A 14774-nucleotide genomic window follows, 5' to 3' on the forward strand; every position below is an offset into this window, starting at 1 on the left:
GAAAAGTATGGAGGCAGGAATCCCCAGGAGGCGTTCATCCAGGGTTTACGGCCCGTGGTTACAGTTGCTCCTCCTCTTGTTATGCATTGCTCTACCCTTGACATGCCCTGTCATTTACTCTCAGAATGACATGCAACATCAAACACTATGGCAACCAAACATTAATAGACAGCGTGGTATTTTTAGGTGGTGCGTTCGTTTTGAAGGATCTGYGCTCATAACGCCCTTCGCGTTGCACGCAAGAAAACGCAAAAGGTTCTAAATCCGTTTTTTTCATGCATACCCAGGGTCAGAAGTCAAGAGGAAATAACCAGCGTGTGATGGGATTATGACACCATTTGGTAGGAAAGAGAGAAAAAAAAAAAAAGATCAGTACACTTGACACGAGTTGGGAGTATTCTCTTTCCTGTTTTCTTTTTTTTAACCTCCCATAAATTGCTGAGTTGGATGGGGCACTGTCTGATTACCGTTAGTGAACACATTTAGGAAAATAGTACATGCAATGACCTAAGAGGCAACCGCCCCCAGAGAAAGCCCTCCGGCTGGCGACGAGCAGGCCGCTTCTATCAGCAGGTGGTTGCGATCTGTCGCAGCTGCGCGATGGCGAATGGATCGGCGGAAACGTGCCTCTTCCGAAGGACGTGGAGACGTTTTGGAGACGTTTTTGTGAACATAAGCTCCCTGCGGAACCCTCCGTGCCTGCGCCGCTGGAAGCACACACGCGGGGCGGTGAGCAACGCTTTGGGGGCTCCCGGAGACGAGCCCGCGCCCCCGCGCAGCTGGGACCTGCCGCGCGGGAACCTCCTGAACCCGCCGGCCGGCGCCGGGCTCCGTGCTGCGGTGCCAATCCACCGAGGGCGAGCTCTGCCCGGCGCCGGCACCGTGCAACGCCGGAGGTGGCCGGAGCAGCCGGCCGGAGCCCGGCTCAGCAGCGAGGTTCGGGAGGACGCAGCGCAGTCGTCCGCCGAAGGTAATTTGCAAGGGAGAAAAGCGGGGCAGGCACGCCGGCGCGCGCGGGAACGCGAAGGGCTCCGAGGAGAAGCGCTGCCCGCCCTCCGAGGTGATCCGAAAGGGGCTTTCCGTCACAGACATGCCTTTTTCGATTCTTTCCGGAGGGTAAAGAAGTTTCCCTCTCTTATTTTTTCAGTTGTCTCCAATTTAGCGCTCATCGGTTCCAGCCCTCGGCTGTGTTGGAGGCGCTGCCGGACTTTTCAGAGAACATTGAGCTTCTGATCTTTAAATCAGCGGCTCGGGGCGAACGCTGTCAAAGACCTCCTTCTCTCCAAGCTGTTATCTGGCCATTAGCGCTAAAGGGATGTTAGCAGAAAGCCACATGTAGCCGGTATAAACTGCTCTCCGGCGCTAACTTTGTCTCTAATGGGATAATTTTACTCCTTCTTGAGTTACCAGATTGTTTCCCAGCCGGGGCAAGACTTGAATTTCGTATGTAAAAACTATTAGAAAAACTCCCAAACCGCTTTCAGGTTATCTCTGTCCATCAGTAAAGCGGCAGGGAGGCAGAAAGGGCAAAAGCCCTGCTTTTCTCCTTTGCAGATTACCTTTAGAGGACGACTGTGCCGTTTTTAATCAYGGAAAATTGTGTTTTACATAGATCACAGCTAATGAACCTGGCCCACTATCAATTTGGGCTGAGTCCGAATGGGTAATTTAAAGAGGAAAGTCTTGTTTCTCCTGTCCAGTGTCTGCAACTAACCAATCTACAGACTTCAAGCGTAATAGAAAAAGACCTAGGAAGAAAGGTTACCTGTCACCTCCTTCCCACTCCCCTTCTGGCTAATTAAGCGTGCGCCTAGGCTATGTTCGACCGCACGAACCCTCCCTGGTCCCGTCGGAAATGGTGAAAGATCATCATTGTGGCCAAGACAAATATCGTGCGAGCGGATCAGAGCGTGGAAATCCGACCCGGTGCCCTCGTCCAAGCCTTTCTCATGGGGAAGATAGGGATCTTACTCRGGTTCTTCGGAGGCTTTGTCACCCGAGGGCTCGCGCCGTCTCTGCTAACACTGCCTCCYGCTCTCCATCCACCTGTCTGTCTACCCACCTGTTGTGCCTTATTATAACTCAAGCTGCAGGCTCTTTAAGGGTAGAGATTGTATTTTTAGTACATCTGGATAGTGTCCATCACAATAGGGTCCTATTTCCTGGCTGAGGCCTCTCAGTATAAAAGTAACACTCATAAAATGAGAGATAACACTGGTAATACCGTTCTCACTGAAGTGAATGATGGGTTTCCACTGACTGCAATAGCAGAATTGGGTCTTAATAAGAAAAACTCAACACTATTTTGAARGGTTATGGAGCAAGTGATGGGCAGGGAATGTCCCTCATCTTGCACACAAATAGAAAGGACACCGGTGGCAGGCTACCAGGCACTCGGTCATATGCATTACAGCAACAGGTACAGAGTAGGGCTACTGTAAATGTGCTGAAAAAAGATATCCACACTTACTTGAACTACTGTACAGTCTGTGGTCTTCTATCTAACCTGCAATATAGGGGAAAAGAAACATTTATGAAGTAGGTAATTTTATTTCTTGTAAAATCAAAAATCTACCCCCCCCCGCCATCTCTTATTGCTCTAATGAGTACCTCTCTTTTCAGTGCTGCAAACGGCTTTACAAGCATTTGGATAAATCTCAAGTCCTAGAGATACAAGGTAGATTAAGAAAGAGTTCCTTTCCATATGTGGTCACAGGACCATAGAATAGTTGAGGTGGGAAGGAACCTCTTATCTAGTCCAACCCCCCCTGCTCAAGGCAGAGTCAACCAGAGCAGGTTGCCCTGGATCATGTCCAGTCGGGTTTTGAATATCTCCAAGGATGGAGACTCCAAAAGCTCTCTGGGCAACTTGTTCCAGTGCTTGACCACCCTCACCATAAAAAAGTTTTTTTCTTATGTTTAAATGGAATTTCCTGTATTTCAGTTTGCGCTCATTGCTTCTTGTCTTTTTACTGGGCACCACTGAGAGAGTCTGGCTACGTCTTCTTTGCTCCCTCCCCTCAGATATTTATACACATTGGTAAGATCCCCCTGAGCCTTCTCTTCTCCAGGCTGAGCAGTCCCAGCTCTCTCCTCGTATGAGAGATGCTCCAGTAGCTCTATGTTTCTCTTGTACTGGGGAGCCCAGCACTGGACCCAGCACCCCAGATGTGGCCTCACCYGGGCTGAGGAGAGGGGCAGGATCACCTCCCTCCACCTGCTGGCATCCCAATGAAGCCCAGGACACCATTGACCCTATCCAAGTGGTATCCTTGACTAAGGAGTAATGTCTGGCATATGTGTGAACAAGGATCCCTGTATTCATTTTCCAGATTTGGGGTAACCCAAACAGGCAGCGGTGGCTGGCAGAACTGCAATGGGGTGATGCCTGCTGCGACTAGATGGATGGAGCTTTGTCAGCTCCTCTGTGCTCTTCTGGGCCTGAAAACCCGAGTAGACAACTTCTCTTAAGATACTGCCTAATTTGTAATCGTAATCACGGAAGACACAGCCAATTTGGAGTCTTCCTGAATGATTTCATCCTATTAAAGTAGTATAATGTCATTGCTGTATCGACTGTATGAACATAAGCCTCCCCAGAGGTAATGGGAGTTTGGAGGAAGAAACCTGTGAGGTGGATTAATTGGGACACAGAGACCTCTGAAATAACTTTGTGGAGAAACTTGTGTGCAAGCCAACGGGTCCTGCTGCCCTTAGGAAACACATCATACGGGTAAGTCTCCGTGAGGACCCGCGTCTCCCTTGTTCTTTAYGCTCATGCAGAAGTTTTGAAATATACGGGCTACGTGAAGGGGTGGTGTCGAAGCAGGTCGCTAACGTCTGGCATGGGGGACCCAGCAACTATAGCAATATCACACCGAGAAAAAGGCAGGGCTGATACTTCAACAGAGAGGACTTAACTGTTCTCCACGTCCGTTCTGGAGAGGGGCAGAAGTAACGGGCGTGCGCCRCAGCAAGGCAGAGCCCTTCTGAGACGGGGACACAAACGCGGTCACTGCACAACGTGCAAAATCAGGGCAGCTCGAGCTCATCAATCACGAGCGCTTGGCACTGCTGCCCAAAGCATGCATAGCTGCAGCGGCTGCGGCCGCTCGCTGTGCTGCTGCTGCAGGTGTCAGGAATAACCGGGGCAGAGCGCGAGAGCGTTCACCGGGGTGGTATCATCGGGCTGGGGCAGAGCTTGACGCTGAACCCAGACACCGACTCCTCATTCCCGCATGTGCTTTGGTTTCTAGAGGAGCTTCCAGCATTTTCATAGCATTCTCAAGGGTCTGAACCCCACAGGAGGACTGTAGTGTATATGTTGATCATTCCTTGATTTTTCTGCTAGATTTTCATCTAACCAACTCTGTGGCATTAACAAATCACTTAATCTCTGGCAGCGATAATATTTACATTCCACATGAAAGCTACTGGGGCAAGTTCTGCTTTTGGTTATGCGTCTCCATTGCCACTGATTCCAAGGCTGCTGCAATGAGTAACAGAGCAGAATTTGTCTTACTGGGTGTCTTCTAGCATACATCGTGTTTCAACTCCTCAAACTGCCCCCTTCCTTATTTCCCATGCAGGATACAATACACATTTGGAAAAAGCAGAAGCGTCATCTACTAAGAATCCAAACTATTTAACATATGAGGAATGTTCCAGGACAAAGAGAATTCTATGATTTAAAGCCAATGTGATACTGCTTTGAAAACTGTTGTTTTAGCTGAGGTCAAACTTATTGCACTTCTCTGTATAAACTTATCGTTTCTAATACTGATGGAAAAACCATCAGGAAATAGAGCAGTCCCAAACACCTGAATGCTTCACAGGGCTTACTGGACAGGAAAACTCTGGAAAACAAGCTCTTTTAGTATGAAATGTGAGCCCCTTTCCTTCATGTTAGCCAGAAGAAAAATGTGCGTAGAACAAAAAAAGAATAAAACGTTCAAGTTTGCCTATGCTGAAATTAGATCTGGCTCAAGTAAGACAAATGCTTGGGCTAGTTTGTCCCTATCCAAGTCTCTTTCTCCAGCTTTGGTTTAAAACGCAGAAAACAAAAGCAGAGATCTCTAAGCAAATCAGTGTCACATCTAGAATAAAGACTGAGCTAAAACATTTAATGATTTACTTTCCTGACTAGAAGAAATGTGGTATTTGGACAAATCTGCATGGAARCTATCGAGAGCACGTAAGGCAATAGAGTTCCTCTCACTTAAAAAATGAAAGATGAGGCAGCAAACTCCAGCAGTCCCTATCACTGTCTGCTAAGGTTTTCCTTCTGATGGGAGTACTCTTGGGGCTCGGTGGTGGCTCTCTCAATCTCAGCAATAAGCTGACTGCCAGATTTGGGGTCAGGAGGGAATTTTCTCCCCAGATTAGGCTGACAGAGATTGTTAAGGACTTTGCTGTCCTCTTTAGTTTGGGCAAGGTCTTTTCTCAAGGAGAACACCGGGAAGCGGGTGTGCGACATGAGGAACAGATATCCTACGGACCCTTCCAACTCAAGCACGCACCGCACAGTTGTTTGCAAAGCTGAGGGCTACGCTCCACGCCTGTGATGATCACTTCCAGTGCTGTGAGTAACTGTGCTAGCACATGTTGTTTATTCATTCACACCAAAGAAAGAAGTGCTCTGGGGAGGATTAGTATCTAGACCCGAAATCCAGGCATATCAGAGATGAAAGAGACCTCCTGCGAAAGCCCGTTGAGCTGATCACATTGCCTACACAGGATTAGCCTCAACAGAGTAATTTTGAACTTTTGTCCAATCAGGTTTAYGTGTTCAGCCCACGGTCACACAAGGCAGTGGTTCATCAGATGACAGCTGTTCAGTGACTTTACTGGCAACCAGCCTACATTTTGTTTTCTCTAATATATTACTCCATTTGTTTGAACTGGATTTCTTGCAGCACTCAAACTCGTCCTCTTGTAACACATTTCAAATATCTGTGCGTGGCCTTTGTTAAACAAAAACCATTCTCTAAATCTGAATACACAGACTGTAGAAACTGTTGCAATGACGTCATCGCAAACCATGGCAGATGTGGAGAGAGCAATCCTGAAACATGGCAATGACCGGAGCAGAAAGACAAACCTGTTGAGTGTCTGCAGGTGGCGTAACAGCAACAGCAGTAACATTAGGCTGTCTCAACCCGGAATCACTTGCACTAAAAGCCCTCTCTTGGGACTCTGAATGGAGACCTTGTGAATGCAAATGGATCTCTTACAGAGGAACAGATCAGAAAATGCTTTACAGTTCAGACACCATAATTTGTCCTTTTACCTCGGTCCTTCCCATTCTGCATTTTTTCTGTTTCTTCTTCATCTTCTTCCTCTGCTTCAAAAAAAAAAAAAAAAAGAAAAAGCATGAGACAAGGAGGTGAGAGGATAGATATGTAGGGAACTTTTCTGTGGCAAGGAAGAAGTGGCTTTTCAGGCATAGCTGATGCTGGAGGGGATGGAGAGCAGGCTCCCAAGCAGAACTTGGATGGAAGTGTCATCAGCCTTTCCATGGGCACAGTGTCTATTCACTTCTGGTGGTAAAACAGTCCCCACCTCATCCTGATCGGATGAGTAGAGGTTGCAAAGTGCTAGCTGGAAGCAGCTTCTGCATTGTCCAATAAAGCTGTATCTGGCCCAGGTACTCGTGGGACCAAAGTCCCTTGTGCACTCCTATTTTAGCACTGTAAGAAACAAAGAACTACACAACACACACAGTGGAAAGGAAGTCAAGGCTTAAAACCCAAGGTCAGTTCTAGGAAAGAAAAATGAACATGGTTTATGGTGATCCAAGGTGAAAATCCTGGAGGTTCCCTCCTGAAATTGTAGAGTTTACCCATTCAGGGTGTTCAGTGACACCAATGCTCACAAAAGCAGCTGGGGCAAAGCTATATAACTAATAACAGGCTGTGCCCTGAGAGACAGACTCTCATTTTATGTCTGAGAGCTGGTGGTTCATTATATTTAACTCCAGTTAAGATTAAGAGAGTTTATGGCAAGGCTCATATTTATGTAGCAGCGAGTGGGAGCAGAAGGTCACATTCTTCCATAGGTGGTGGGTCATATCTCTCTGTGCAACATTTCAATGAGACCTGTGTAAACAGGTAATGGTCATTATGAGCAGTGATATCACTTCTGCCTCTTTCACATGCTGCCGAGAGTAAAGAAAGGGAGAAAACCCTGTAATAAAAGGCACAATTTGAAAAATGTAGGTATTTTGAATCACTCTGATCAAAGGGGATCTTGACTAGGGAGTCATATAAACATTTGTCTTCTTTGTTGCTTTGATAACAGGACCAATGATTCATATGGGACTCACAGTACTTCTGCATACTCACTGGTGGCTACCGATGAGTCCTTAATGTGAGCGCAGAAGACAAAACTTAACTCGCTTTTAATAAGAAGAGAAGGGGCTTCTCAGTTTGGGCCCACAACTTGCCTCCTGTTCAGGAGYAGCTTTGTAGGGCAAGGGCTCAGCCACCTTCAGAAGCATCACGCTTGGTCCTCAGACGTCAGAAGTATGTATCTTTTTAAGCTCCTTTTGGGTAAAAATGGTATCAGTGTTTCCTATCCAGCACCTAGTCAGCACCAAGAGCGTGACGACTACCAGCACAGGAGAAGGCAGATCAGGGGATGATCAAACCATCTAYGAGAAGCCCATATTGTGTACAGAAATAGGTAACCTTCTGTCAGATATACCCTGAAGCAGCGTTTCCTTGCAGCGTGATCTGCTTTCTGAGTTCATACAAAGGTACTGAGAGGCAAACAGGAGGCGTGGGTAGCGCATACAACGGCGTCTCGCAAAATGCTCAAAACACAATGCCTGCAGCTATAACTGGTGGGACCTGGGGCTGGAGGAGGTGTATCATCTCACAGTTCAGCTCCTGGACAGTACATGCCAAATCCCACTGACTCTCATCAGCTGAGTATAACTCATACTTTTCCTCATTTATACAAATGAAATGATTTCAGGGATACTTCTTTAGCATCTGCATATCATCAATTAGGAGACTGTAATTAAATTTATCTATCTTCCCTCCCTGGTGAACCATAACTACATTGCACAACACCTGACAAGACTGAAATGACTGTCAATAGTGCAAACCTGCTTTTTTTGCATTAACCAAACTCTTAGGGGTTTCAGAAGAGAGCAGGAGAGYGGAAGTTCTAGCTGACATTTCGACTCTGCCACAAGGCACCCTGGACCAGACACTGAGCTCAGCTATACCAGCGTAAATCTGCTCTTCTATTAAAAGCAAAAAATAACTTACGGCAGACATCTGTTTTGGGCAGAGAGTTTGTTCACTGTGTTTCAGCCTAAAGGGAGCAGAACTGTGGGTCTTGGAACATGGTGATTTATTAAAGAAACACAAGGCCCTTTAACTATAATGGCACTAGTGATTCCTGCTGTAATACATGAAAGACTTTATTAACTCACAGCTGCCTTTGCAGCCAAGACACAAGATTTAGACGAGGTGAATTTACTGCTCAGCAGTAAAATATCAACCTGGTTTATAACTAGGGTTTCTACTTTATAACTATGACTTCTCTGTTAAGTGTGGTGGGAACAAAAACTCTAACTAGTTTTAAGATGGAGCTTGATAAGTTTATGGAGGGGATTATGTGATGCAACTACCGGATACAGAAAGGGGCTGGAGGAGGCGCCTGGCAGGTCTGTGAGGAATARAAACTGTGAGTTTCAATCTGAATGCAGAATGCTTGACTTCTTTCTTAAAGCAGGAGGCCCAWGAACAAGCTGCTGGAATACTAAATAATCATATATTTCATCACTGACAAAGCTCGAGAGTTGCAGGATGTRTCCCTGGACTAGAGCATAAGCTACTGTATCAGTGTGTTTGCTTTCACTGGCATGGTAAAAATGCATGAAGGGTATAATTACCTTTTTTTTCATGTTGCTATTTAATCTGTTGTTGAAATTGAACTCATGTACATTGTGCTATATATTTGTGATTACAGCATCTAATGGGGATTCGTTTTAGAGCAGTCTCACCTGCTGTTAAAATATTGCAGTCATTAAGCAACAGTTTGCATACACGTACTCAAAAATCTACCCTGACTTCTAACTTCTAAGCTTTTGTTGTTAAGGAGATCTGATTTTCAGAAATATGACTGTAAAAGTGGCACTTCTGTCTAGTAAGTGTCCAAGACATRCCTGCACGCTACCCTGGAAAAGCTTTTTAGTACTATTATATATGCACAAATCAGTATGAGCAGGAGCGAGTGAGCTTGACTTTAGTCTGCTTCATGAATCATCAACAGTGATACCAGCCAGGTTTCTATCTGCAGGATATTACCTTAACTACCAGTGATAAAATCAATGGACACCCTATTTAGATGGAATTTGGAGTCCTCAATAATGTTAGCTATAAAAATTATCTTTCATTTTATCATTGAAAAAAAAATGAACATATAATCTGGCATAATTTAGTTTTAAATACAGTTTTTATAAAAAAAACTCCTGAAGATAAATCTCCAACTTGTGGCTTTAAGCTCTCCTTTTTTTGCCGCAYGTATACGCTGTTAAATTAACTGTTACCTGAATGCAGTTCCTTCACCAGAGAAGACATTGTGTTTGTGATTGAATCAGCTGCTACCAGAAGATCATTGCGGAGGTTCCTCCTTGCACCTGGGAGGAAAGCAGACACAGAAGCAGTAGGTACAGCAAATGCTGCACTACCCTTTCCCAACCTACTTGCACCGTGGTGATCAACCACACATCCCTCACCAACCTCMGTATATGATTAACTTCCCTTGGAAAGGAGGAGGGCAGTAGCACCACAGCTGTAAGGCAAGATTCCTCTAACGGCAGCTCGGCTTGGTGGAGGAGCTCGATTTGCTCTGGAACAGAGCAGTTCTGCTCCGCTGCCCGGACTGCTTGGCTTACTCGCCAGTACACTGCTCTTTTCCTCGACGAGGACAGCAGTCGTCTCGAGACAGACATCATCTCAAGGAGTCCAGGTGTCCCCTTCCTCAAGACAGGAGCCGCTGGATGCTGTCTGTGGTGCCTGCTCTTGCGTTCGTTCAAAGTCATGACAACTGCTGGCTTCTCCGTTGCAACAGACATTGCTGAGGTTTGAGAGGAATAAAAGATAACTGAATTCCAGCCCTTTGGAGCACTCTGCTCTTGCATCGCTGGAGGAAATAACTCTCCTCCTCGACGTGCCACGCAGCGAGGGGCGACTGGCCCCTGCGGTGACGCCGCCCTACCTCGTTCCAGCAGAGCAAGCGGCCCGGGCACTCGTGCCCTGCAGGCCTCTGCTAGCGGGACCTGCTCCCCACACCRGCAACCTGAACATCTGCCAGGGCTGCGCGAGCACGGCGGGGGATAGCGCCTGCCCCCGATTTGCAAAGGAAATGTGAAACCGGCTGCTGCCCGTAAAAGAGATGAGCAAGGCCAGCGGGAGCCGTTGCCTTTCTGGGATGAGTCTTAGGGCCTCTTGCTGACTCCGAGAAGATAACGATCTTGTTATTAGCCATCAATCCTGACCTCCCCGTGCCGGTCGCGCCATTAGAGCGAGCTATATTCTAATGGCGGAGCCTCCTGTTGCTTTCAGTCCAATTTGGTCGCACCCCAGCGGCCGCAGATGTCACAGACGTGACTTCTCGGTCTTACGAAGCCCTCTCTCGCCGGCACCTTTTTGTGCCGCGCGGCGCTGTYACGGTTTTATCGGGAGGCTTTGATGGCGTCGGTTCATCTTTCCTGCCCCAGCAGGAGGTCTCCGGCGGCAGGTTCTCGGCCTGCGGAAGCGATGGCGCGGAGCTGAGGACTGGCCGTGAGCGCGTCCTCTCGCCGCTCCCGCGTTCCAGCTCCTCGCAGAAAATGGCTGCAGGCCGTCTGCTCGCCGACACATGCACCAGATGTCCGAATCGGCGCAGCCTCCGGGAGCGCCGCTTTGATGCCGAGTATCCGACAACGCTCTAAGATCTCTCTGTTTAGGATCCTGTCCTGTCATTTACTCCGGCAAGGGCAGGAAGACAACACATGTGGAATTAACGRAGACATTTCATGTGACATTCTGCAGCTGCACTCAACTGCAGTAATGACAACTGTACATTACACGTTCACGTCTGTTTGAAGTCGGATGCCTCTTTCATTCCAGACACGCCGCTTTAATCTCCCAAATGCTGTGCTGGCTCTTACTCTCCTCCGCGCAACTTTGTCATTAGCTGTGGCGGTGTGCAACTGCCTGCTGCTACGTTTTGCCTATAGATTTTGGTGTTTTTTTAGCACTGTCAGCACACATTACAGAGCTGATATGCTTTCCAGCGAGGTTTCTTTTTCCTCCAGGTTGTGCTGCCACTGCCCAGCGGCAGCGCCGGGACAGTAACGTATGGGACACCCTCAAGCGTGCACAAACACTGTGCAATTCAYGGGAGAAAAATGCAGACTGAGGGCCAGCGGGTCTGGGACCACTGACTTACTGGAAGCCTCCACACCACAAAAACGCCCATGGCGATACGCGACTGAAAGGAGACGCGTTCATCCAATGTCCTCAACGCTGTCGTTGCGTGCAAAAGTAAAGCAGGGCCACTGCCCTGCTTGGTGGTACTTTTGATAGTGAAAGGGCGTCACGTTCCAACCTGCGCCTCCTGCGAAACGAGGCAGTAACGTTAACGAGCCTGTCTGGACATCGATGTGCAGAGGCCTCTGGAAGCCCTCCTGGCTGGTGGTATCAAATTATTTTATTATGTGAAAACATAGAGATTTTTATCCTGTTTCCTGTGTTCTCCACTGGTCTTGAATTTGCCTGATTTTGCATGATTAATGTGAAATCGCAGTAATTGTGCAGATTGCCTTTCCGGAAGGATCATTCCAGGAAACCTATTATGAAGTCTGCTGACCATTTTTTCTTGCAAGAATTTTTTCTAGTTGCTGAGAGAAATAAGCTCTCATTGCGGTTATCACAAGATGAACATTCACTTTTGTTGGCAGAGGTGGATCGTATTCGCATCTCAGAAATCCTGAGGGACTGCTTTCTTCTCTATTAAGATGATAAACAGCAGCATTAGTTTTCTAATTAGATGGTGACCTCTGTATTTGAATTTTTCACCAGGAATACCACGAGAGAATTCTTCTAATATTGCATTACTGTGTTCTCCCTGTGGCCAAGTGGGAGATCAAGAAATCAGCTATGGAGGAATCTTATCTTAAGGCCATATTATCAGGATCACTGAGATTYGGGTCTTTGAAAGTTTCCTTCTCTACATCTGTTTAGTTTCCTTCTGACCCTGACAGGGAAGCTCATAGAAGGCTTGTGATCTGGGAGGAAAGAGAAGATGTCGGCTCCTAATAATAAAAGAAGCTGATGTTCCTACCCATTAGTAGGTCACCTCGACACGGAGAAGTGGATCAGAGCTGAGATCTTCACTCTTTTCTCTCATTGTGACATTTTATAAGAATCTAGTAGACGTGTGTAGGTCAGCAAACATAATTTAAATATTTTTGTTAAAAAACATAAAATAAATGCCACTTTTTTTGCAAGAATTTTGTACTGCAGGCATCGCCTATAGGTTTTTTGCCTCTGCAGAGTCATCACCACTAGCAACGCCAAGCTGTTGTGAGGTGCTACACAAGTCCTTAGCCCAGCCCTAAAGAGCTTTACACAACACCTGATAACTGGCAACACATATCTGAGATGCTGTTAGATCTTAAAACCTAGAAAAAGCAGGTTTCCACTTCAGGCAATATTGACAGGTCCCGATGGAGTTCATACCCCCATGAACCAGCCATTCAGGTAAAAGGTATCAATGAATCCTTGATTATTACATGAGCTCCTACAAGAGCCAGGGGTCTGAGGAAGGCAATTCTGACTACAAACCATGCAGAGAGAACGTTGCTTTGTTGTGGCTTTTGCCTGTGTCTCTGAAGGGAAAAGCAGATGAATAAAGAACAAATTTCGATGCCAAAGCAACACTGTAAAATAAAAAACCAAGCATGTCAGTTAACGTACTACTACAATCATGTGTTCGTTACTCTTAGCTGCAGGAAGGAGATCTTTTCATCTCTTTGTACTCTCCCCATTAAAAAAAGGAAAGGGGAAAAGGATGAACCAGACAGAACAGATTTTCTCAGTAACTTGTGGGACTCATTGCACTGCTGTTCCACTTCATGCAGCCTGGAAAAAAGAAAGCCAATCTGCAAAGGGGGAAGGAAAGGCAGCTGCCAAAGAAATCAGTTGAGAGCTCTCGGCTGTACCATCAAACCCGCTGCAGAGATGAAGAGGAGGCGACTGGACCACCCACAGCAACAGATGGAGTGCTGTGCCTCTGGTATTTGGCATCTTGCCTCTCTGGAAATGCCTGCTTCTGCTCTCGTTTCTGGAAGTGTTTAGAGGGATGAGGAGCTTGTTCCTACCGATGGGATTGGAAAAAGACACATCCTACTCACAGAGGGGTTGTGGATACTCAGTGTTTTCAGACTGGACTTCCTTCATCARCTCACCTGCTCATTGACTGAAATTTTGGAAAACAAGTAACAGAGCCTTTAATTTTACGGAGTGTGCTGAGGGCGTGMAGTGCTTGCTGTAACCCTCTAGACTCAAATGCTAATTAAAAGTATTCCTAGCTACTTTCTGCTCCTCTGCTACCATTTTGTAGTCTCTTTCCTTACCTTCTTCTGGCAGCAGCTCATTTTCCAATCAGCAGCTGATAAATGCAAATTGTTATTTCAAATGTGTTTGCTTTCCAGATGTATCGTCAGTTCCATGAAGTTTATCTTCACGGTTTCTTTGTTTTGAGAAGAAGACCATTCATCTGACAAAGGCATCTGACATGATCCTCCCTGCCCAGCAAGAAACATGCTCCTGAGATAACGCTACCTGCGGTTCTGTGATAGCAGTGCACCAGGGAAACAATGGATTTTCTGCCTTTCCTTCCTTTATTGCCGGTAAGTGAAATATAAAATGCGAGCGGATGTCCACCTCAAGAAATGTGGCTGGGGAAGGTCTATTTGAAAATAACTGGGACTGAGGACTTCAGTTAACAACCAGGCCATGCTATAGCGTTAGAAGTCCAAAGGGTTACAGGCAGGCGTTGCTACTCAGAAAGGTAAAATAAATTTGCTACATGCCTCCCCAGGTGGATGTTCGTCCCTAAGCTGAGACTGCACCAGAGTCTCTTGTGCCCCAGTAATTCAGAAACAACCTCCGTGTTTGTCAGCGGTTCCCAGGGAGGCCAGATCCTGGAGATGTTTCCCTCAGAGCTCTCCACCCCAGGCTGCTTCTGGAGTACTAAAGATTTAGAGTTCTGGACCAAAATGGGCAAAAGAGAGGAAAAGAGTGCACAAAACCTGAGTGACACCACTCCTGAGAAAAAAAAGAACATGGGCACGCATTCTTACTGAGAATGACTTCTTTCAGTATGAACGCAGTTGAAGTAGGTAGGAGTGAAGAATAACTAATTTCCACCTCCCTTTGTAGTGAAATGGCTCCCTGAAGGTAAAAAGCTCTTATTTGCCAAGTCTCCTGACATCAGCCTGACAGCCAAGTCTTTGCTTGTCTTCTTCAAACACTCCCGGAGAATCAAACCTCCATTCTTCCTCCTCTTCAATATCTGAGGAGGAGGTTGTGGTCTGTATCGGGTTGAACGAGTTTCCATTTCCTCTGGTTGTCTTCAAGCACTTTTTGAGCCAAAAATGGCCTTGACATGTACAAGTTAGCTCTTTTTAAAAAGGTGCCTGTAAAACTTTTTTTTTTTTTTTTTAAAGCAGCAGCTAAGTATAAACTCACACTACCTACAGAAGTTGGGGA

At 46.5% G+C, this 14774-nt stretch overlaps 1 protein-coding gene across 2 annotated transcripts in view; it reads right to left on the minus strand.

Annotated features, from left to right (window-relative positions):
• Positions 1 to 396: 396 nt before the first annotated feature.
• DTNB (dystrobrevin beta) overlaps positions 397 to 14774 on the minus strand; it is a 215193-nt gene continuing 200815 nt past the window's right edge. The window contains exons 18-21 of one of the 2 annotated variants that reach the window (XM_026080215.1): positions 9563 to 9652; positions 6290 to 6343; positions 2471 to 2506; positions 397 to 707 (exon numbers count right to left, since the gene is read on the minus strand). In XM_026080215.1, coding sequence (XP_025936000.1) covers positions 2502 to 2506; positions 6290 to 6343; positions 9563 to 9652 — 149 coding nt within the window. In that variant the 3' untranslated portion in view covers positions 397 to 707; positions 2471 to 2501. Of the gene's footprint in view, positions 708 to 2470; positions 2507 to 6289; positions 6344 to 9562; positions 9653 to 14774 lie in introns of those variants that run through there. The other variant, XR_003255841.1, reaches the window with a different exon arrangement.

This window comes from Apteryx rowi, unplaced genomic scaffold (assembly GCF_003343035.1).
Source record: "Apteryx rowi isolate R43461 unplaced genomic scaffold, aptRow1 scaffold_511, whole genome shotgun sequence".
Classification (NCBI taxonomy): domain Eukaryota; kingdom Metazoa; phylum Chordata; class Aves; order Apterygiformes; family Apterygidae; genus Apteryx; species Apteryx rowi.